General features: G+C 47.7%; 1 protein-coding gene across 1 annotated transcript in view; it reads right to left on the bottom strand.

Moving 5' to 3' along the window:
• SLC41A2 (solute carrier family 41 member 2) overlaps nt 1-14,417 on the bottom strand; it is a 416,626-nt gene extending 402,209 nt beyond the window's left edge. The window contains exons 1-2 of the mRNA XM_086948344.1: nt 14,051-14,417; nt 11,775-12,002 (exon numbers count right to left, since the gene is read on the bottom strand). Of these exons, the coding sequence (XP_086804470.1) occupies nt 11,775-12,002; nt 14,051-14,417 (595 nt within the window). The remainder of the gene's footprint in view (nt 1-11,774; nt 12,003-14,050) is intronic.
• Between the last annotated feature and the right edge of the window lie 10,923 nt (nt 14,418-25,340).

The following is a 25,340-nucleotide window of genomic DNA, read 5'->3' as shown; positions in this document are numbered from 1 at the left end:
GTCACGCCTGGAGAGTGCTGCGTTATATTTGAATTTGGTGAGAAATTTATCTTCAAGGAGAGTCCAGCCTTGCACTGACAAGTACGCCCTTCGTGATATGGACTGCATTGAGAAAATAAAAATACACTGCTCACCTGCACCTGAGGTCTCCTCTCCCCTTCCTGCGCTGCGGTATCCAGAACAGGGCTCCGGGCGAGAGGTAGCGGGGATTGCTACATATACATATACATATATATATATATATACACACATATACATATATATATATATATATATTACCTACTGGCGGTCGCCAGTAGGTATATATAGTTAGGATTTTTTCTCTATGGGATTTTTGAAAATTCTATGTCTAATAACTTTGGCGTTTGTGGACGGAATTGGCTGAAATTTTCAGGAAAATGGAACATTGTTTCTGAGCAGCCCCTGACAATTTGGGAAGGTTTCATCAACGGGGGGCCGAGAAAAAAGGGGGGTCCCAAAACGCGTTTTTCCCATGTTAATTTCCATAGGGTGGTTGGCCTCACTTTTAGCTCGAACGGCTGAATGGATTTGCACGAAACTTGGCAAAATTGTAGAGACTGTTAGCCCGATGTGCCTTTGCTAGGTCTCAATATATGTGCTCCAGTGGATTTTGAGTAATTTAGGTTCAAAAAAAGATATATATCTGAGCGGAGCCTAACCACACATCTGATCTGATTGGCTGTCAGCACTTCATCCAAGAAGTATTGGCAGCCATCTTGGGACCAATATACATGATAGCACCTCATTAAAAAGCATTGTAGTTAATAGAGGGTTTTAGGACTTTAGTTACATTATAAATCATTTGTTGATGGTACCATACTCGTTTTAGGAATTGTGGTGGGTTCTAAGGTGATTTTACCATGTGAAAAAACCTTCTGCTGTGATATCATGAATATTGTTTGAAAGAAAACTAATATCTCATGATTTTCCCACAGTGGTTTGGAAGGGGATCTATAAGCTAAACTGAAAGCATATTTTCTGTAAATTCACATTATCTTTCTCAGTCATGTGAAAATGAGGTCTGACATTCTCAGTAAAACATGTACATCCAACAAGGACAGAGACTGTCAGTTGATTCCTTTGTGTTCTACTGCAGCCTCCTAGAGTGTTCTAAAGAACAACTAGAGCGCTAACAGTCCTACTTATTACAAAGGTCTAGCACACCTGGAGCCATCGTGATGGGAATAAAGTGGTAACTCTTAAAACATTTAATTTAAAAAGGAACAAAATGAGGGGGTATATTATGCAATAGAAGGTATTATTAGTGCTGCAGAAAGAAAAATTAGGGCACATTTTGAGTGACTTTTCAAATCCTCTTCTATTTCATTAAAAAATTCTGACATGCAGTCTCCCAAAATGGCCACCAGAGACAAAAGAGCCTAAATGTAGCCCAAATATCACCCAGATGTACCCCAAGTATAGCCCAATGACAGAATGTCCCAGAGTGTTCTAAAGAACAGCTAACAGTCTTACCTATGACAAAAGTATGGCACACCAGAAGCCATCTTGATTGGAATGAAGTAGCTTTACTACAGTGATCTAATGTGCAACTAGAGTGCTAACATTCAGAATTTATGGCAAATGTGTGACACATCTGAATGCCTTCTTGATGGAACCAAAGTAAACAAGCATTGAAAATGCAATAGATCTCGCCCTCGTTTAAGTTAAAGCCATTCTGTTTGTAATGAGGTGGCTTTTTAGCTTTGCTTTTATTAGTGTTTTTTCAACTTTCATGTAAATAACATGCATCTGTATGCATATAAGTATATGTATGCATGCATTTATGTTTGTATTTATATAGATATACAGATGATATATGTTTATATATGTATGTATATATATATATTCACTGAAAAAACCATAGGCTATAGACCATATATAGTTAGGAATTAGCATTTACAAAACTTTGAAAATTCACTGAAAAAACCATATGTTATAGACCATATATAGTTAGGAATTCGCATTTACAAAACCTTATTTTACTCACACAAAACCATTGAAATTCCATATATAGTTAGTTGCACTAACTATATATCGCGCACCCGCAATCCACTGCTGATGATGTCACATATTACATCATTCATGACATGGTCAGTGACATCACTGATGACATGATGACATCTCAAATGACATCACTGATGACAACATCCAGTGACTGTATGTTTCTGTAAAGTTAAAATATGTCTTACATATTGAAGAATGAGTGGATGTATAAGTGTCTGGATGAAGGATTTAGTAGGTGCATGACTGACTGTATGAGTGAGTGATTAAATGTGTCTCACTGAGTGCATGGGTTAGTGACTAAACTGTCTTAATTTGTGCATCATAATGTCTGTTGTTCTGTAAACTGCTGCATGTGTTGATCAGTAGCTATATGAGTAACTATATGGGTTATTGATTGGTTGCCCAAGTATTTGTATGGGAGACTGAGTGTGTGTGTGGGTGGCTGGGAGGTGTATGACTGTGCATAGATGTGTGAGCAGTTGATTCACTAGATGTATGGTTTCAAAAGTGCATGTGGAAACAGCTGTATGGGCGGTTGACTGTGTGCATGAGTGTATTGGTGAGTGAATGGATATCTCAGTGCTACATGTCAAAGTAAGTACATATGTAAAACACAGTACATGTGAGAGTTGACATATATAAATAACTGTGCATAAGAGCCAGTGAATGTGTGAGTGGCTGTATGGATCATTGTGAACTTGTATCAGGGATTGTATAAGAGAGTAAATGTGTTAGTATATGTTTGAATAAGTAAAGTTTGTATAACTGTATAGTTGAGGAAATGGAGGTGTGATTGATTCTTTGCATGACTGACTAGGTGTGTGAGTAACTCCATGGATGAGTGACAGTCTGTGAGTGTCTGTTTACACTGAGTGTATCTAAGGTTACATTAGAGTCTGAAGAGGTTCATCGTATTATCACATGAATGATATCATCAGTGATGTGATCAGTAATGTCAAATGAGATGTCATCAGTGATGTCATCAGTGATGTCATTTGAGATGTCATCAGTGATGTCATTTGAGATGTCATCAGTGATGTCATCAGTGATGTCACTGACCATGTCATGAATGATGTAATATGTGACATCATCAGCAGTGGATTGCGGGTGCGCGATATATAGTTAGTGCAACTAACTATATATGGAATTTCAATGGTTTTGTGTGAGTAAAATAAGGTTTTGTAAATGCGAATTCCTAACTATATATGGTCTATAACCTATGGTTTTTTCAGTGAATATATATATATATATATATATTATATATATATAGGCGCGGCGGATCATAGCACCGTGAGCGCAGCCTGAGCGCACCCTCCCAATCACGCGCTGAATGCTAATTGGCTGTCAAGTGGTTGAAAATATTCGAAACTAGGAACTGTTGGCAGCCATTTTATGCCTCGGTAGAGGCGAGGCTGAAGAAGTCTGTGAAATGTGTGAAAAATGTATAAAGGGGGCAGGGTAGAAATACCCTGACCCTCTAGACCTGCTTAGGGGGTCCCAGAACAGCCCCCCCCCCCCAATTTTTTTCAAATCGCTAAATACACTGCAGTAAAAAAAAAAAAAATAGAAAGGACCTTCTTTTATAATTAGCCCCCAGGGTGCAAATCCCGGGGGCAAAATTAATAAATTTAAAGAGGCCCCAGAGGAGCCCCCCAGCCCCGGGGACCGCCACCCCCGGGGCTACAAAATAAATTGTTGGGAGGGGCTGAAAAGCCCCTCCCAGTATAATTTGCGGCGGGGGCTCAATCGCCCTCCCATGCCCTGGGGACCACCACCCCCAGGGCTTTATGAATTGTGGGAGGAGGGCTGTGTGGACCCCCTCCTGGAGCTCTCGAGGGCCCTGGGGAAAGCCACCCTCCAGGGCCGGCTCCTGCAGTGTCTCGGGGTGCCCACCCCTGGGACACTGCTGTTTGCTATGAGAGGGCGGGAGTCTCGCGGGTTCCGCCCTCCCATAGCAAACGTGGTTTGGATTTTTGAAAGAGAGAGCATGAAAACCTGCTCTCTCTTTCAAAATGCAAACCATATTGCTTTACAACATGGGGAGCTGCATGTTAGCAGCTCTCTATGTGGAACAGCAATGTCGGCTCCCGAGGCTGCGGGGAGCCGGCTGGGACCGTGGGGGCATTGGGGCTCCCCCCCACGGTCCTCAACATTGTATATAAGCCCCAGGGGATGGGATCCCCGGGGATAATACAAATAGTGATAGGGCCTGGTGTTTTTTTTTTTAACGGTAAAATTTGGAGTCGCGCACTCAACGCAGAGCTCAGTGCGGCCCCTGGTGTGCACGCACTGGATGCATGGCTTCTAACCGGTGGGGTGCGCGAATCCAGCGCGTGTGGTGCTCGACTAGTACGCGTTGGCTGCATGACTTTGGCGCGATGGGTGCGCGACTCCAAGCCAAAAAACAAATAATATTTTTCAGATATACATCAAGCTTATGTGTTTAGTTCTTAGGTGGCTCTAAAACGAGCCCTTGTGTTTATTGAGAGATTTTAGTACCTACAAGTAAGTACTGATGCAGCGTATAAAGTTCAAGAGGAAGACTGTACCCCTCATCTGTAAAATGTACCCCATCTCTCCTATAGATGCCATGCATATTGAAACGCAGATTGTTGTGGTAAATGGGCCCCATTCTATAGTCTCGGAAAAAAGCACAAACAGATTTAGTCACATGTTTCCTAGCTTTCTCAATCTGTGGACAAAATTGACCAGTTCCATTTCAAGGCAGTTTGGGGGAAAAGTGACATCAGTTCTCCTAAGGTGTCCTTCATAAGCATTTGCAGACCTACCCCAGTCAAAGTGCCTAGGTCATTGCCACCACAGTGCACAATAATGAGGTCAGGGTGTTGGAGATCCAAAAAGGATTTAACCAATGGCATTAATTGGTGCCACTTTAACCCTCTCTGTCCAATCCATTTAATGTCTACATTTGGTAAACCTAGGTCTTTGTGAATTCCTTTGTTTTCTGAATACCTTTGGCTCCAGAAAATATAGCTGTGTCCCACAATCCACACTTTAAGCATCTTGAAGGGAGGTCTGGATGCACTCAGATGGTCTCTGTAAATGAAATGGCAGTTTGAAAACTAAGACTTTTCTAAAATGGTGGATAAGATGCAGTTTTGAAAAAAGAAAATAAATGATTGGTTGTTAGGCAACATTCTACACTGGAAACTAGGGTGCATGTTTCTGTTTTTTAAAAGCAGGATTCTTATTGGTTAACAAAAACTGATTGAAAGGAACGTTACATAAGATAAGCTGATATGTTGAAAAGTCAAGCACACTTGCCGTTTTGATTAGCAACATTGTGTGAGGAACTTTTGACCTGTGTGCTCAGTTAAGTGTTCCATGAACTGTTTCTATGGTAACAGGGAGAAGACAGATTGGGGGTAGAGTTGAAATGTAAGTCATCTGGAAAGGGTTGAAATGTGTAACCAATAGAAATGTGTGTTTGCTTTTGAATTAATGTGGAAAGTAATGTGATTTGATGTTTAGGTGTATATGTGTTCAGAATGAGAGGGAAACTGTGCCATTCTTTGGTTCTGGTGAGAGGTGTACAAAACAGAGATTCTGTATAAGAAACTCTGGTGTGTGTTTTGGTAAATGCAAGGGCTAGTGTTGTTTGTCTAGAATCACACCGTGAGTCTTGTGTGCATTTAGGAATCATTCTGATAGAGGCACTCTATACTAATGTGTAGTAGAAAATTGTGTGCAATGTGTAGAGTCACCTAAAGTCTTGTAGACTAGTAAATGTGTTTTGGTAAAATGCAAGGGATAGAGTTGCTTGTGTAGAATCACATAGTGGGTATGTGTGCATTTAGGAATCACTCTAAGAGAAGCATGTTGGTACTTCATGTGTTTCCGGACATGTAATTGATTAAAAACCTATTGTGTTCTCACGTTTTCGTAGAATTAGAAACTAGTCATAGGTTATCTGTTTCCAAAATGAGTTTAGCTTTAATAGTAAAATGCAGTTATGGAATATATGGAATGGATGCTTGATGTGTTTGCAGACAAATAAGTACATGTACTGTTGCAGTGACACTACCCCCAGCATTATTCCCTACACTACCCTAAAACACTATCCCTAGCATGACCCCGTACACTACATATACACCACTGCACTACCCTAGAACACTACCCCAGCACGACCCTCTACACTACCCAAACACCAATGTACTACCCTATTACTCCATTTATAAGAAATATTGTTATTTGTCTAGAATCACACTGTGAGTCAGTGTCCATTTGGGAAAATTGAGAGAGAGAGAATAATTTGGTAGGTTGATGTGTTTGCACACATATAAGTACATGCACTCTTGCAGTGACACTACTCCCAGCACAATTCCCTACACTACACAAACACCACTGCACTACCCTAAACCCTTAATCTACCTCCAGCACCACCACCTACACTACCTATTCACCACTGCACTACCCTAAACCCTAAAACACTACCCCAGCATGACCACCTACACTACTCAAACACCATTGAACTACTCTAAGCCTTACATCTACCCCAGCACGACCTCCTACACTACCCAAACACCACTGTACTTTCCTAGAAAACTACCCCAACACGCCCCCCTACACTACACAAACACCACTGCACTACCTTAAACCCTAAAACACTATCCCTAGCATGACCCCGTACACTACATAAACACCACTGCACTACCCTAGAACACTACCCCAGCACGATCCCCTACACTACCCAAACACCATTGCACTACCTAAACCTTAAATCTACCACAACACAACCTCTTACACTACCCAAACACCACTGTACTACCTTAGAACACTATCCCAGCACAACCTCCTACACTACCCAAACACCATTTCACTACCCTAAACCTTAAACCTACCCCAGCACGACCCCTTAAACTACCCAAACACCACTGTACTACCCTACTACTCCATTTATAAGAAATATTGTTATTTGTCTAGAATCACACTGTGAGTAAGTGTCCATTTGGGAAAATCGAGAGAGAATGATTTGGTTGTTTGATGTGTTGGCAGACATATAAGTACATCTACTGTTGCAGTGAGCTAGGCTTTAGGGTAGGCAGTTCTTAAAACTGTTATGCACTATGCAAGTAGTAGTGTAATCACCATCACAGTTGTGTTTAAGGCCTACATTTCCCCAGTCAGTATCTATACACTCCATTGATAAGAAATTCTGTTATTTGTCTAAAATCACACTGCGAGTCAGTGTCCATTTGGAAAAACTGAAAGAGAATGGTTAGGTTGGTTGATGTGTTTGCAGACAGACATACAAGTACATGTACTCTTGTAGTGAGCCAGGCTTTAGGGCATGCAGTGCTTGAAACTCCTATGCACTATGCAAGTAGTAGTGTGATCACCTTCACGCTTGTGTTTCAGGCCTACATTTCCCCAATCAGTATCTATATACTCCATTTATAAGAAATACTGTTATTTGTCTAGAATTATACTGAGAGTCAGTGTCTATTTGGGAAAATTGAGAGAGAATAATTTGGTTGGTTGATGTATTTGCAGACATGTAAGTACATGTACTTTTTCAGTGAGACTACCTTCAGCATGACCCTTTACACTACCCAAATACTACTACACTACACCAAACCCTAAACACTATCCCAGCACAACCCCCTACACTACCCAAATACCACTGCACTACTCTAAACCCTAAAACACTACCCACAGCACAACCCCCCTACACTACCCAAATACCATTGCACTACCCTAAACCTTAAACTTACCCCAGAACGACCCCTTACACTACCTAAACAGTACTTTACTACCCTAAAAGAGTAATTCAGCACGATCCCCTACACTACACAAACACCACTGCACTACCCTAAACCCTTAATCTACCTCCAGCACGACCACCTACACTACCCATTCACCACTGCACTACCCTAAACCCTAATCACTACCCCCAGCAGGACCCCCTACACTACCCAAACACCACTGCCCTACCCTAAACCCTAAATCACTACCCTCAGCACGACCTCCTATACTACCCAAACACCACTGCGCAACCCTAAACCCTAAAACACTACTCTAACACAACGCCCTACACTACCCAACCGCCATTGCAGTACTCTAAACCATAAATCTACTCTAGCACGACCTCCTACACTACACAAACACCACTACACTACACTACCCTAAACTCTAAATCTACCCCTAGTACGACCTCCTACACTATATAAACACCAATGTACTACCCTAAACCACTACCCAGCACGACCCCCTACACGACCCAAACACCATTGCACTACCCTAAACCTTAAATCTACTTCAGCACGACCTCCTACACTACCCAAACACCACTGCACTATCCTAGAACACTACCCCAGCAGGACCCCTAACACTACACAAAGACCACTGCACTACCCTAAACCCTAAATCTACCCCAATACGACCACCTACACTACCCATTCACCAGTGCAGTACCCTAAACTCTAAAACACTACCCCAGCACGACCCCATACACTACTCAAACATCATTACACTACCCTAAACTTTCAATTTACCCCAGCACGACCTCCTACACTACCCAAAAACCACTGCACTACCCTAGAACACTACCCCAGCACGACCCCCTACACTAGACAAACAACACTGCACTACTCTAAATTTGTACCGTTGCAAAACCATAGTGACTGTTTATGTACCATATAGTAATCTATTTACTAAATTAAAAGTGAACCAATTATGAATTCTCAGTGTCTTTCCTTATAGTATTGTGATAATTTAGTAAATATGCATGTACTCATACAGTGCTTCAGGTTTTAGTGTTATGGAGTGCTTCAAACTGCTATGCGCTATGTATGTAATTCTCTTACCACCTTCACACTTGTGCTTCAGGCCTACAATTTTTTTGTCAGATTTTATATGAAATGTGTTTGTATAGTAATAACAAGCATTTACAATGCAACGGTTTCGCCTTTGGAAAAGTTAGCGCTATTGGCAATGTAAATGACAATGCCATTTATTTATCTGTTTTCAAAACCAACACAAATACAAATGTTTTAAAAAAAAAAATTTTTTGTTGCAAAAATCAAATAGTATTATCATCAATCACATAAACGCCTACATCCCTGAGGCCGGCTCGCGGTACAAAATAAATATAAACAATGCGTATGTTTCCGGACCTCATCTGATTGTAGAGCAGCATCATTTATCAAAATGGTCAGATGAACGGAGCGTATAAATGTACAGTAAAAATTACAATTTGCTTTTTATGTTTTTTTGTTGTAACCTTGAACGGAAACTAAAAGAAATTGCACACATGAATCAGCATGTCATTAAGTTAGACTCGGTATAGCATCTAGCATCATAGTTGTCATGTGAGGGACCACTCGTACATTCTCCGTACCCTGAGCCCTTCCCTACCCCCACCGTCATAAACCCCTGCTACATAACCATCCCCAGTTCCTCCATGTGTGTGGCCCATGCTCCTGCCCCGGTCCCCATTCAGTGTTCTTCTTCATCATCAGAACCCTCAAGATCCTCCTCCTCCAGCGGCTCACATATATCCCCCCTGTAGGAATGCCACGGTTGCCAGACCCCGTTCCACTTACGAGGGTTATCCCGTAGTTTGTAAACTGCTCTTTCTGTCAACATGAGCATGTCCATGTTCCTGGTCCACTGTGCCAGTGTGGGGAGGTCTGCCGACCCCCATTTCTGTGCGATGTCTCGTTTGGCTGTGACCAGTCCTATCGTGGTCCATACCCTTGCGTAGAAGGTAAGATCAGTAGGCCCCCACACATTTAGTAGACACATCCGCGGGTCCAGTGTGAGTGAGGTGTGAAGTGTCTGTGCAATGGTACGTAGAACCCGCTGCCAATAACTACACAGCGTGTGTATAAACGTGCCCTCTGCCCCGCAGCCTCTAAGACAATAGGGATGATCCGCCCTTTGCAGTTTATGTAGTGTCGTTCGGGTGTAATAAATCCTATGTAGAATTTTTAACTGCACTAGACGGAATTTGGAGGATATACCTGCCTCACGTGGAGACGCCATGGCTGCGTTCCAGTCGGACTCGTCTAGATCTCCGACATCAGTCATCCATTTGTCTTTTAGCTTCTCCAGTGGGTCAGGTAGGTTGTTGATCAATTTGCGGTATGTCAGCGAGGTTGCACCCTCCTGTAAGAAGTCCGTGAGCAGACGGTCTTCTAGCGGAGAGGATTCCGGTGGGGATGTGTCTGGTGGGATTGCTGCCTGTAGGGCGTGTCTGATCTGTATATATCTGTATAGTTCGTTATCCCCCAACTCATACTGTTCCTGAAGGGTTGCAAAGGAAACCACCCCCTCTCTAGTCCACATGTCTCCCACAGTTGAAATCCCGATGTTATCTCATTGGGTAAAGCCCTTAGTGCGTCGCAGATGTCCCAGTGCCTTAGTGTCCCATAAAGGTGTAAGTTTTGTGATGGTCCCATCCCATTTTAGCTTCGCTTGCGCCTTGTACCACAGGCGAACAGTGTGTTTCGTGGGTCCCATGAGTTTTGCCGCAATGCCTCGGTGATATAGTGGAGCCAGCAAACTGTTCGTGCCCAGTTGTGCCCTGTCTGCCTTGAACGCTGGATCATCTTGCGGGGCGTGTACCCACTGATTAAGGATCTTAAGTTGGGGCGCCCAATAGTACAGTCTTATATTGGGCAGTGCAATGCCCCCATCGTACCAACTCCTATTCAGCTTTGTGTGTGAAATCCGGGCTGGTCGGTTCCCCCAGAGCAGGCCCGTGATCTGTGCCGTTATTTTTTGGAGGAAGCTGTCCGGTATCAAGCGTGGGGCATTCTCAAGAATATACAAAAAGCGCGGCAGGGCCATCATTTTAAATAACGCCGCCCTGCCCAGCAATGTCAGTGGGAGTTCTTTCCAGTGCTGCACATCGTTACGGAGTCGGAGCAAGGGAGGTGCAAATTAAGCCGTGCAAACTCTGCCTCGTCGCGGGTAATATGGATTCCCAGATATTTAAAGGAAGAGGGTGCTATCTCCAGTGGACAGGAGTCTGGGAGTGGCGGAAGTGGCCCTTTGAGCTCAAAGATTGTCGACTTTGCCCAATTGATGGTGTACCCTGATACTCGCCCATGTGAATTACATTGAGCTAGGAGGTTGAGAAGGCTGTCCTCCAGGTCAGGTATATCAACATGTCGTCCGCGTAGAGGGACACTATCTTCCCAATGTGGATCCCATTGGATCCCCCTCAGGAGCTGCGTGGTACGAATAGTAACCGCCAGCGGTTCCAGAACCAGAGCAAAAAGGAGGGGTGAAAGTGGACATCCCTGCCGTGTGACACGCCCTAAATGTATGGTTTGAGAGATGTGGCCATTTGCTACCACTCTGGCCATGGGATCTTTATAAAGCATACGTATCCATGAGATAAACACTGGACCAAAGCCCATACGTGCGAGCACTGCGAAGAGGTAATTCCACTCCACCATGTCGAACGCCATCTTGGCGTCTAATGATAGGATCGCGGCCGGCTCCCGCAGCATCGAGAGCCTCGCCACAACCCCATGTACCCTGCGAAGGTTTAGGGCCGTGCTTCGATGCGGCATGAAGCCGGATTGATCCGGGTGAATCAATTGAGTTAAGCACGGTAGGAGTCTGTTCGCCAGTACTTTAGCTATTATTTTGGCCTCCGGGTTCAGGAGGGAGATGGGCCTATACGATGTGCAGTTGCTGGGGGGTTTACCCGGTTTCGGGATGGCTACAATAGTCGCCATCCGCTGGTCCGGAATTGTGTGTTCCCTTCAACCTACTCTCTTCGTACATCTGAAGCAGGGGCGTACTCAGGGATTCTGACATAGTTTTAAACCACTCGATGGGCACCCCGTTGGGGCCCAGAGCCTTACCCGAATGAAGGGATCCAATGGCCAATTGGATTTCGTCGACAGTCAAGGGGGCGTCGATGTCCTTCGATGCCTCGTCTGTCAGTTTCAGCAGAGGCACACATTCGAGGTCATTTCGGGCTTCATCCTCTGTTACCACTATCGCAGGAGTGTACACATCACTAAAATGATCAGCCAGGACTTCCACTATATCACCTGGTTGGGTATGGACGACGCCATACCCAACCAGGTGAGCTGTAGTATGTTCCTCCCTCCCCCTTGCTTCTTATCCAGCCACGCCAGGAGTTTGCTAGCTTTGTCCCCAATATCGTAAACCCTGTGTTGAGTCGCGGCAATGTCCGCCAACGTTACCCGCCTCAAGTGGTCGGTGAGGCGACGCTGGTGTACCTGTAATTCGTGAAGTGTGTCTTCCGATGGGCCTGCCATATGGGCAGTGTTGGCCCTTTCGAGGCCCAACTCCAAAACTAATGCTTCCTTCCTATGTGTTTTCTTATGGTTCGTAATGATGGCGATGGCGATGGCTTGGCCCCTGAACACAGTCTTGTAGGCTTCCCACAATGTGGAGGGGGAGTCTACTGAGGACCGATTCTCCTCAAAGTAAAGCTGGGTAGCTTTCTTCAGGTCCTTGCTTATCTGTGGGACTTTAAGATACCCCGGGAAAATCGGATATATCCGTTTTCGTTTAGTGCCTGTGCTGGTTACTGTCAGAGTGATCGGTGAGTGGTCCGAGATTCCTCTCGGCTGTATGCTTGTATCGGCCACGGTAAGAAGACCGTTGCCCAGTGTGAAAAAGTAGTCGATCCTTGAAAGACTATTGTGGGTGGCAGAGTAATAGGAATATTGTTGCTGACCTGGGTGCAGTGTACGCCATACGTCCACCAAACCCTGTGCATCCAAAAAAGTCTGTAACCTGCTGGGGCCATCTGTGTGCGTTCTGGCGGGGAATCGGTCGAGGGTATCTGTGAGTGTCATATTGAAGTCCCCACCTACAAGCAAGTCCCCGTCAGGGAGATCTAGCAGGAATCTGCCGAGGTCCGGCAGGGCTACCGAGTGCAGTGCCGGCGGTACATATACGGAGACCACATTTAACAATTTCCCCTCCCACTGGCCATGTACTGCCGCGAAGCGGCCTCGATCATCGACTGCCGTTGACTTCACTATGAATTGGGAGGATTTCTTCTGCAAAATACCTGTGCCACGGGACCCTGAAGTAAATTCCGCGTGTACTATCATATGATAACCTCGCCTATCTAGAGCCCTTGTGGCCGCCCCCGTCAGGTGTGTCTCCTGCAATAGAACTAGGGCAGGTCCCTGTCTCTTAATACCCTGTAACACCAGATCCCTCTTGATCTTGTCCCCTAGGCCCCTAACGTTCCACGACATGACGTGCAATGGGGCCGGTGTAGTATGGTTATCTATCCCGGCCATGAGAAAAGTGGTGAACAGCCATGAGGCCCTCCTGCCGTGAGCGAGGTGGCGTACGGAGACAAGTGTAGGGTAGATGTGACTCCTTCCAACATTCCAGTTCCTCGCTGTCCCCAATAGACAAGATGCTACCAGAATAGTGAAACATACCAATGAGCATGTGTGTGCATAAAACAAAAACTCGCAGAACCAAAGGGCCCTGTATTGCAAACATTCCCGAACCCCTATCCACCCCCCTCCCTGCCCCCCTGCTGCACGGACTCAAAACTGCCGCCCCCCCCAACTGAGCAGAGTGCATATCCCATCCCCAGAACAGTGTACTTGCGCGTTGGGGTGAGGGACTCTCCGCTGCCGGCAGCCTCTCATTCACACCCTCGGAGGTCCATCACCCAGTGTCCAATGGCGGGAAGTGCATGTACAGCATTAAATGTCTATTGAAGTATTAAAGTCCGAAGATCACTGTTCCTCATTCTCTTCTTGGCCGCCGTCTGCCCCCAAGGATTCGCTACTCTCTGGTCCTCCTCCCGAAGCCTGGGAGCCCGGGCGTTGACCTGCATTTCGGTTCTTCTTGGGTCGATTTGTCCGTCGCGGATGTTGGCCCGGCCTCCATCCCTCCAGCCATTCCTGGACTGTCTCCGGGTTGTCGAAAAACCACGTTTTGTTTTCAGCTACCACTCTAAGTCTTGCTGGAAAGAGCATGGAGTACGGTAGTTCTCGTGACCTCAGTTCCTTTTTAACATCGAAGAAGGTTCGTCGCCTACGTGCTACCTCCGCCGTGTAGTCAGGGAAGATGGCGATAGTAGCGTTCTGTATTTTAATAGGAGGAGAAGTCCTGGCCGCCTGCAGGATGGCGTCCCGGTCGCAGAAATTAAATAAACGGGCTACTATGGGCCGCGGAGTTGCCCCTGGCTTCGGTTGGCCTCCCGGTACGCGGTGGGCCCTTTCAATGGAGAAAAAGGTTGACAAGCCTTTCGGTTTAAGTTCGTCCGTGATCAAGCTCTCCACAAATAGGTCCATGGCTTTAAGTCCCTCCGACTCCGGTACCCCAATAATACGGATGTTGTTCCGCCTAGAACGCCCTTCCTGTTCATCAAGTTTCTCACGAAGCATTTTATTGTCTTGCCCCATCCTCCCCATTGCCTGTTGAAGTTCGGAGACGTCCTCCACTAGGGATTTCGTAACCACCTCCATGTCCTTAACCTTCTCCGACATTTTGTGGAGGTCGGCTCTGAGCAAGGTGACATCCGTGGAAATCGTACCCACTGTCGTCTGAAGTTGAGCCAGAGCATGCATCACATCGTCCAGCGTCGCCTTCTTACCTCCCGGGGTATCAGCAGTTTTGCTTCCCGGATCTTTCCCCGTTATCGGGGAGGTAGTTGGCTTGTCGGAGGTGTACCTTTCAATGCGGGTCTGTGTGGCACCGCCCTTGGGACCTTTCCCCGCCATGCCGTTGAGTTTCGTGCTTCTCGTGCCTCTCCGCTCCAGGGTGTCTGGAGTGACGTGGTCGCACTTCCAAAACCAGATGTATTGTGCTCAAGCCTCGGTGGGGTGTTCCGTAGGGCGAAGAGTGCTGGTATTCACCAAGTGCGCAGTGACTTCCTCTGTCCAGAAAATGGCGGCTACCCTTCGCCGTCGCAGGATCCTTCACGCTTACAGCCGCCTATTCAATATCAGGGAGGGCCGGGGCATCGGCGATAATGCTATTGTCCGTCACACTCCTTTGGCCCGCGTGTTTCGCCACGTCTGGCTGTCCAGGAGTTACTCGTCTTGCCGTCCTTCGCGGTCTGCGGGCACTTCCGGTCCAGATCCCCAGGTCCGCCTGCACTTCCTGCTGGGCCACTCGACCAGGGGAGACCCCGGCTCAGGAGGTTGGAGTAGGCCTACTAACCTACCCACTGTGTTGTTTATTCTTCTGTATCCCGCCCTGTTCCACCGCGGCCGGTGCCGTTTGTGTGGAGGGCGAGGCGAGCCACCATCTTGGGTGGGGCTGGACCGGATCTAGCGGTCTAGTTCTCCCGGGAGGCAGGCTATAAAACTAAATGTGTATACAGCAGCGCAGCGGGCGCGACGAATGCGCGCCGAAGTCGCCCATAAGTCAAGCCCGTCTGCGCCCGTCCGCGACCGGCCGGGGCTAGGGGCCGGTACCCCTGGCCAAATATACACATATTCTTCCCAGGACCTGATACAACTTAGACCCACAGACAACCTGGGTCCAGCTTTACCAGCGTATGTACTAAAGCGCGCCGCTAGCTATGGCATTCTTAAACCCAAACCACGGCTGGCAAAGCCACGCGCCCCAATCCCTGTACTCCCCTTCTACCCTCACTGGATTTAGAGACCACTCTTAAATGTTACTATTTAAACACCAGGTCTATGGTCAAACACCATATGGATATATTTTTTCTGCTTCAGGCCGAGCAACCTGATCTCTTACTCCTCACAGAGACTTGGCTTAATGCAGATTCTTTACCCCACATTTTAGCAGCTGTCCCCTCTAACTATTACATTTCAAATGTTAATAGACCTGCTGACAAAAGGGGTGGAGGAATAGCAGCTATTATTCGCAACACCCACAAATTCTCACTTTTATCATCTCTTGACCTCATAGGATCAGATAATATGACTTTTAAAATGGACACTGACAGTGGATCACTACTAATGATCCTTATCTACCGTCCCCCTCAAAACATGCCTACATTTGCGGCATCTTTGGCAGAACATCTAGCCCCCTTAATAATCAATCACAAAAAAATCGTGCTGCTGGGCGACTTTAATCTTTGGTTGAACTCTACTGAGCAGGACACTCAGGCAGCCGTGTTGAAAGAGACTTTATTAGACCTGAACATGATCCAACAGATTCACCTACCCACCCATGAAAAAGGGCACAGCCTTGATCAAATTTGGTCACAGAACATCCCCTTGGTTATTAGTTCCATTACTCCTTGCATCTGGTCGGACCATTTTTTGATTCACTTTACTATCGCTATTTCGAAAAGTAAAAATCAGCCTTTTCAGAAAGGCGGGAAAGTCAGAATATGGAAGAACACTGACATCTCAGCCTTCATCGACACTTTGACTTCATCCCTCCCCCCATTAGATCAGGATATTGATGGGACTGAAGAAGCCCTTACCAACTGGCTACGTCAGGCAGCCGACGTGCATGCCCCCTGCTCTAATATTCCCCGCTCCCGCCCTAATGACGCCCACAGGTGGTTTACATCTCACCTGAAGGCTTTAAAACTTGAAGTTCGTCAAAAGGAGCGGATGTGGCGAACAGCGTATTCAGCACTAGATAAAGCCAACTACTGCAGGGCTCGAAAGGACTATCAGAAACTTGTCCAAAAACACAAAACTGATTACTTCTCGGAAAAAATCCTGAATTCCCGTAACAAATCATAAGAATTGTTCAATATCGTTGAAAGTCTTAGTGGCAGTGATAGAACTTCTCAACCTGTGGCCCCCACTCAGGACCTCTGTAATTCACTGAACTCTTTTTTTCTTTGATAAAATCTGCACTATAAAACAAAGCATCTCCACTACTCTGTCCTCCCCCCCTTTGTTTGATACGTATTATAATTCTTCAACTTTGGAATCATTTCCCCTCATTGATGGCGTTACTCTATCTAAGCTTTTCGCCAGGGTCAAATCAGGCTCGCCTGATGACATCTGCCCTCCGCACATCCTGAGAGAAGTGGGAACTGCTATTCCTGAGGGCATGCTTTCTATGCTGAACCGATCTCTTTTACAGGGTAAAGTCCCCAACAACCTCAAAAAAGCCCTACTCATTCCCCTGATAAAGGTCGGAGCTAACCCGCTAGACCCGCTCAACTACAGGCCTATATCACTGTTGCCATACTGTGCCAAACTCTTGGAGGCTCATGTCTGTGACAACATGTCCAAATTTGTTGAAGAAACGGAATACCTCGCACCTAACCAAGCTGGTTTCCGCCCATGTCATTCGACTGAGGCAGTTATCCTGGCGGTACAAAACACCCTGAGGCGGAATGCGGATAACGGGATCCACCAGGCCCTGGTGCTACTGGACCTTTCGGCTGCGTTCGACACGGTTGACTATACCACCCTGGTCAACCGTGTCGAACAAGCAGGTCTCAGGGGCCCTGCGCTGAGTTGGATCCATTCATTTATCACCGGCCGCACTCAATCTTTAAGATTGGGCTCTTTCACAGCTCCCACTATATCCACCACCTGTGGAGTACCTCAGGGCTCATCACTGTCACCTTTACTTTTTAATCTATACCTACGCCCCCTATTGTACTCTAAGAAAAGCGAAAGTTACCATCTTCAATTATGCAGATGATTTGCAGCTCATCTTCCCTTTGAACACCAAGGACTCAGTGGAGGAATTTCAAAATACAATGTCTCACATCCAGAGTAGGATGAGCTGCAATCATTTGAAACTCAACCCAGGCAAGACTGAACTGGTCTTGCCTGGGCAGAGTGTACTAAGCTGGAACCCAAGCTTCTGGCCATCAAGCATGGGGGCTCCACCCTCCAAGTCATCTTCAGTTAAAAGTCTGGGAGTACTCATCAGTGAAGATCTGTCCCTGAAAAGACAGGTAGGCGCAGTGGTGTCATCCAGCTTCTTTCAACTGAAGAAATCAAGAAAATTGCCTGCTTCTTTTCTCCGGCTGCCCTCACCCAGATTATTATTGCCTTGGTCCTGTCGCGACTAGACTTCTCCAACAGCCTTTACCTCGGGCTCCAAATTGGAGAGTTAAAACGCCTCCAGCTGGTTCAAAACCAGGCTGCCAGACTTATTCTGAACCTCTCTAAAAGGCAGTCTATCAGATCAGGGTTGAAACAGTTACATTGGCTGCCTGTTGAGCAGCGAGTTGCTTTCAAAACTGGGTGCATTCTATTTAAGTCCCTACAAGACTCTGGCCCTAAGTTCATCAGAGATCTGTTCATTAGATACGATCCTTCCCGCAATCTTCGGTCCGCTCACAAATCCCTCTTGAACGTCCCCTCTTATAAGAGGAAGCGTCTAGGCGGTTGCTGCTTCGATCACCTTGCAGCCACCTTCTGGAACTCCCTCCCTCTTCAATTGAAACTGAGCGGCAACATTCTGAGTTTTAGACACTCCCTCAAAACCTGGCTATTCTCCCAGGCTTACTGTTGAGTTGCTTCATCTCTGTTTTTAACCGGTGCGCTGTGTTCCTTCCTATAGCGCCATGAAGCCCTAGGGCATCCGAGCGCTTAATAAATAAATATTAACAATAACATTAACATTAGGCCAGACCACAGCCATGACGTAACTCGGTCTCCAGACGTCGGATTTGAACGCCGCTTTTCGCTGCTTACACCGCCCGGTCCTGGGCTCTGGTACCCTCCTGTAGGGCTTGAAAATTGTGCCGGATTGTGTGTCGGATAGACGAAGAGGCCGCTTCAGCTGCGGAGCTCGTCCCTTATGCTGCCGCCATGTTCGGCTGCTAGCCAAGCCCCTCCATAAATACAATTTGTCATTTACAATGCCAATAGCTCAAACTTTTCCAAAGACGAAACCGTTGCATTGTAAATGCTTGTTCTTAAAAGATACTGGTAATACACTACAGCTACAACTAGGCCAGGGATATTCATTCACCGGGACAGGAAAAATACTGGGACTGGGTGACAGGCACCCTGGGACAGTAAAAACAAATATACAGGGATGTGGATACCCTTACTCGCACCAGATCCGGGGGTACGCTAACAGTAGGACATGGGACCGGCCCACCAATAAGACTACACTGGTACAGGGAAACCCCTGCAGATAAATATAAGTACACCGAAAGCAGGATAGAAAAGGCGCTAACAATAAGCCACGAGCACACTGAAACTGGGGCCATGAACAGACTGTCCCTCGAACAGAAAAGCACTTGTTTTGGGAATGTTTGGATTCAGATTGAGGCAGAGAGACATACATTGTCACAGAGACAATCAAAGGCCAATGTTGCAAGAGATATAGAAACAGTGGGAAAAGTAAACTCCGACATTGCAACCCTGAAGACACTTGGACTAGGAGCACAAAAAGACAGAAAGAAAACCATGGATGCGGAATGCACTTACACTGAACAGGGCCAGAGCCAGGCACTTAATACAGGGACAAGAAACACAACAACAAAGCAACAATCAATATCCTGATAGGAAAGTGTACATACTGGGGTGCCCTTGACCCATCATGGTAACTGGGTCAGGGACATATTGACATTGGGGCATGCAGTATAGGCCAGATATTGACATGTGGGCCCTGCGAAAGAGAGACACATCCATTAGGACATGGTAACACCCCTTACTGGGAAAGCGATGCCAGTTCGTTATTAAAGGGAGTACACCAATACTGGGAAATGTAATACGATGCAACAGAGAGGAAACACACTGAATCCAGCACCGGAAACAGAGGTACAATAGGGAAGGGACGGGCAGATGACTGGGAATGGAGACCAGGACAGACGTCGAGGTGGAGAGGCCAGAATAAACCACAAAGAGAAGGCCGGCACTGCAGGGCAGCAAGAGAGATGCAAACGGGCAGGCAGGTCAAGACACTGTGGCAAGGAGGCATCGGAAGACACTGGAACAAGGAGAACACAGACACCGGCAACAGGGAACATAATGATAACAAGCACCTACGGACAGCGGGAGGGGGGCGGGAACGGACAGCGGGAGGGGGGGGAAACGGGGACACGAACAGCGGGAGGGGGGGCAGGAACGGGAAGACTAACAGCGGGAGGGGGGTGCGGGAACGAACGGGCAGGGAGTACACCAATACTGGGAAATGTAATACGATGCAACAGAGAGGAAACACTGAATCCAGCACCGGAAACAGAGGTACAATAGGGAAGGGACGGGTAGATGACTGGGAATGGAGACCAGGACAGACGTCGCGGTGGAGAGGCTAGAATAAACCACAAAGAGAAGGCCGGCACTGCAGGGCAGCACGAGAGATGCAAACGGGCAGGCAGGTCAAGACACTGTGGCGAGGAGGCATCGGAAGACACTGGAACAAGGAGGACACAGACACCGGCAACAGGGAACATAATGATAACAAGCACCTACGGACAGCAGGAGGGGGGCGGGAACGGACAGCGGGAGGGGGGAACGGGGACACGAACAGCGGGAGGGGGGGCAGGAACGGGAAGATGGACAGCGGGAGGGGGGTGCGGGAACGAACGGGCACACGGAAAGCACTCACCTGGACCTGGACTTCCTCCGGCGGCGGTCGGCCGCGGAATGACGAAAAGAAACCGACGAGCCAAAAAATAAACCCCGCCCACGGCCGCGATGACGATGCAGAGGGAAGAAATCGCGGGAACGCCCCCGAATCTGATCCGGCCTTCACGGACAGATCCAGCTTCCAATGGCTAGCCTCCATTTGTGGAGCTAGCCAATGGGAGCCGGGGGACGTTCCTATATCCCATACTGTAAACTTTAGATTTCGCCTGCGCGAACTGCTTGCGCAGTAACGCCAGGCGAAACCTAAAAAAGTATAATGTATAAAGCAATTAATAAATATTTATTTAGGGTTATTTTTTACAGATACTGTTTATCATCATTAAAATAAAGTAATCATGCCGGAGAAAGAAAGAAGAAGAAAAGGTCAGAAAAAGGATACTTACTTGAAAGAAACTCAACCACAAGTATTGGAAGACCAACATAATGTAGCTAAAAAGAGAAACATTTCTGGTAAGACCACAAAGAACTTTATTAAAAATATTACTAGATTGAAGAAAAAAAACTGGAAATGTAGAAAGCACAAAAAAGTGTAAAGAATAAGAAAGGAAAAAAGTCAATGTACATACAAAGGATACAACTTCTAGTAAAAGAAGAGAAAATCAATAAAAAGAAATCCTCAAAATATTTTACAACAGAGTAGTCAATAATTTACTGAAACATATAAAGAAATGTAGAAAGAGAACACTATTTTATAACAAGCATTTACAATGCAATGGTTTCGCCTTTGGAAAAGTTAGAGCTATTGGCATTGTAAATGACAAAATTTGTATTTATTTGTTGGTTTTGAAAACAGTTAAATAAATGGCATTGTCATTTACATTGCCATTAGCTTAATCTCTCGCAAATGTGAGACCTATTGTACCCTACGGACGAGCTCAGCAGACAGCAATTACTACCACACACACACACCCACAGCCACACACACACACACACACCCAGAGCCAGCCACACACACCCAGAGCCCCACACACACACCCAGAGCCACACACACACACCCAGAGCCACACACACACACACACCCAGAGCCACACACACACACCCAGAGCCACACACACACACACACCCAGAGCCACACACATACACACACACCCAGAGCCACACACACACCCAGAGCCACACACACACCCAGAGCCACACACACACCCAGAGCCACACACACACCCAGAGCCACACACACACACACACACCCAGAGCCAAACACACACACACACACACACACACACACAGAGCCACACACACCCAGAGCCACACACACACCCAGAGCCACACACACACCCAGAGCCACACACACACCCAGAGCCACACACACACCCAGAGCCACACACACACCCAGAGCCACACACACACACCCAGAGCCACACACACACACCCAGAGCCACACACACACACACCCAGAGCCACACACACACACACACCCAGAGCCACACACACACACCCAGAGCCACACACACACACACCCAGAGCCACACACACACACACCCAGAGCCACACACCCACACACCCAGAGCCACACACCCACACACCCAGAGCCACACACCCACCCAGAGCCACACACACACTCAGGAGAGCAAGCACAGCGAGGGGGGAGGGAAGCAAGCACAGCCAGGGGGCAGGGAAGCAAGCACTGCCAGGGGGCAGGGAAGCAAGCACAGCCAGGGGGCAGGGAAGCAACCACTGCCAGGGGGCAGGGAAGCAACCACTGCCAGGGGGCAGGGAAGCAACCACTGCCAGGGGGCAGGGAAGCAAGCACAGCCAGGGGGCAGGGAAGCAAGCACAGCCAGGGGGCAGGGAAGCAAGCACAGCCAGGGGGCAGGGAAGCAGGCACAGCCAGGGGGCAGGGAAGCAAGCACAGCCAGGGGGCAGGGAAGCAAGCACAGCCAGGGGGCAGGGAAGCAAGCACAGCCAGGGGGCAGGGAAGCAAGCACAGCCAGGGGGCAGGGAAGCAAGCACAGCCAGGGGGCAGGGAAGCAAGCACAGCCAGGGGGCAGGGAAGCAAGCACAGCCAGGGGGCAGGGAAGCAAGCACAGCCAGGGGAAGGGGAACCAGGGCTCGGGGGAGCAAGCACAGCCAGGGGGCGGGGATGCAAGCACAGCCAGGGGGCGGGGAAGCAAGCACAGCCAGGGGGCGGGGAAGCAAGCACAGCCAGGGAAGCGAGCACAGCCAGGGGGCAGGGAAGCGAGCACAGCCAGGGGGCAGGGAAGCGAGCACAGTGCTTGGCTATTCTGAACAAACGATTGGTATCCGGCCTGCCACTCAAACGAAAACAACTCCCAGAATACCTCAAATAGCTAATTGAAACCTCAGAAATAAAAACATTATGTCCTGACTACACGAGAGATGCTGCAATTGTAACTGCGAGGGACAAATACCACTGAACTGGGAAGAAGACGGCGTACAACTATAGTGGAGGAATAACAACCTTGTACACTACTGCATACCACTGTGCTTTGGATCCAGGAACACCACAGGCCCAGGTTTGGACGCTACTTCAGAAATGCCACAGCACAGAAAGAATAACATTACCCAATGTACTTGTGTAATGTAGTTGGTGCTCATGAAAAGCACTCCAATACCTACTTTCGCGTTATTTAAAACTGCCCAAAAATAGAAGCGGGGTTGAAGTCCTGGCAACGTGTTACAAATGCAGTTCATTAAAAAGAAATTTTTTCTTGTTATTGAGGCCGCAGAAACAGCCAGCCTCGAGGAGCAGCTTCAAGCATGGGGAGTAACTGTGACGGTGAGTAAGCTGTAAGGGGTGCCAAACAAAGACTGTTGCACCTTGCGGGAACAGTGCTAGGGTCAGCCCTGCCTGGGAGACTTCCTGACTCTCCCCCAAACACCTCTCCCACCCCCCTAAGTTGGAGTCTAGTTGTGCCCCTGCATGTTGGCACTTCATAAATAGCGCCATTCCAATGATGAACGTCTGTGTCCGCGTCAACCGAGAGGGTGACATAAGAAATCCATTGAACTAATCCGACGAGCGCTGCCTGGAAGTGTTTTTTAATGTTTTTTCTCAGTTTGTGGAAAACAACTAATATTGGGTCACTGGATATTTTAAAAAAAAGAAGTCGGAATCTACTTTATTTTTAAACTATTTCTCAAGCAAATTAACTTGCCAGCTGAGATGTGAGCAAATGTGTGCTTTTCGTGAAAGAAAAGCATCTGCGATGCTGTAAAAAAAAAAAAAAAAAAAACCCTTCCCAGAGCACGAGTTATACTTGTCCAGGGCTTGTATCCTCCCTCCTCCTCCTTTCCTCAAACGTCATCCTGCCGCCACTCGAACAACCCCCACCCCTTCCCTCTCCAAATACACTCTCACTAGCAGGCTACTCCCCGATAGCCCATTGATGCCATAGCAAGGGATAGTAATGCGCGAGAAGAGGATATTACTACTTAAATACACACGCGGTAGTAAAGCAGCACATTCTTACAAGCAGCGCGTTAGATCGGGCCCACCACACCCAGTAAAACCGAACCTTGTTGATGAACTAGTGCTTCAACGCCTCATCAGAGATAGAGTGAGCTACAATTGCACTACAATGCTTTGCGCGGATTGAAGGGATTCAAAGTCCGGAGTCTCCGAGATAAGATTTCAGTAACAGGGCCCCTGGAGGAGAGGCATTTATGCGTAACTCACACCCCGTAGTTCCAAACTGTCATTAGAGGCTCGGGTTATGCACAACACGTCACCCAGCAGCCTCCTCGATCGTACGTGCCAACATTTGGGAACACCTTGGTTTGATTTCTAGGTGAGGAACTGGGGCGACACAATGTCCCATTGGTAGTGATATGCATGAAGCGAGAGAGTAGTAATTCTGCCGCAAATGAGTAGTTACACATCACTTTGCTACTTTATGGGAGAGAAAAAAGCGCTGGGGTGGTAGGGACACAGTGACGGCAAAGAAAGGGAGGGGGTGGAAGGAACGGGGCGCGGTGGCATGGGAGGTGGGGCTAGAGGCAGCCAAGAAACTGAAAACGGCAGCGTTCACGAGGAGGCGGTCGGTAAAAAGTTTGGGGTGGTGGGAAACTATGATGGGAGGAGGAGAACAGTGAAGGAAAACGAACAATAAAGAAAGCAAAAGGTGGTGGTGAAAGAGGAAGGGGCAGAAGCAACAAGCAGAAAGTTGGGAGTCTGTAAGCAGCCTGGTGTTGGTGAAGACTGGCAAGAAAAGAAGCAGACATGTATTGGGGAATGGTAGAATGTTACCAGGATCAGAGCGTGACAAGCTGGGAGAGAAACTAACTCTAAAAAAAATGGAGGCTGAGACAAAAAAGTGGCAAGGGGAGTTACAAGCATTTACAAGTGGGGCCGGAGACACGGACAGCGGGAGGGGGGGTGGGAACGGGCACACGGACAGCGGGAGGGGGGCGGGAACGGGCACACGGACAGCAGGAGGGGGGAGCGGGAACGGGCACACGGACAGCGGAAGGGGGGGCGGGAATGGGCACAATCAAAAGGCAGAAGGCGGGGGCGTGGCCAAGATGGCGGCGGAGTAGCACGTGTTTCTGAGTCCCTCCGGCGCCAAGCTATCTAAAAGCATTGTTTAGAACCCTCTTGGACTGCCAAACGCCCGAAACCCACTGCCGCTTGCTCCCCCTGGGCCCCGGTGACAAGATTAGGGGAGTCCCGGATTGCCCGCGGCGGTTGGATTGTCGGCGGCGAGGAGAGAGCGGAGGCCGGTGCGGGCCTTGCCAAGGAGTGAGGAGCTAGATCGCCCCTTGCTGGGGACACCGGAGCCCGTGCCCTGCTTCCGCGGCCCGGTTCGGGACAGACCCCGGGCAACATCGAGGCAGTGACCCCTGGCGACAGTGAGACAGCGC

The sequence above is a fragment of the Lissotriton vulgaris genome, unplaced genomic scaffold (genome assembly GCF_964263255.1).
Source record: "Lissotriton vulgaris unplaced genomic scaffold, aLisVul1.2 SCAFFOLD_929, whole genome shotgun sequence".
Taxonomy (NCBI): domain Eukaryota; kingdom Metazoa; phylum Chordata; class Amphibia; order Caudata; family Salamandridae; genus Lissotriton; species Lissotriton vulgaris.
Note: the sequence above shows the minus strand (reverse complement) of the source record. Positions and strands in the feature narration are given on the sequence as shown.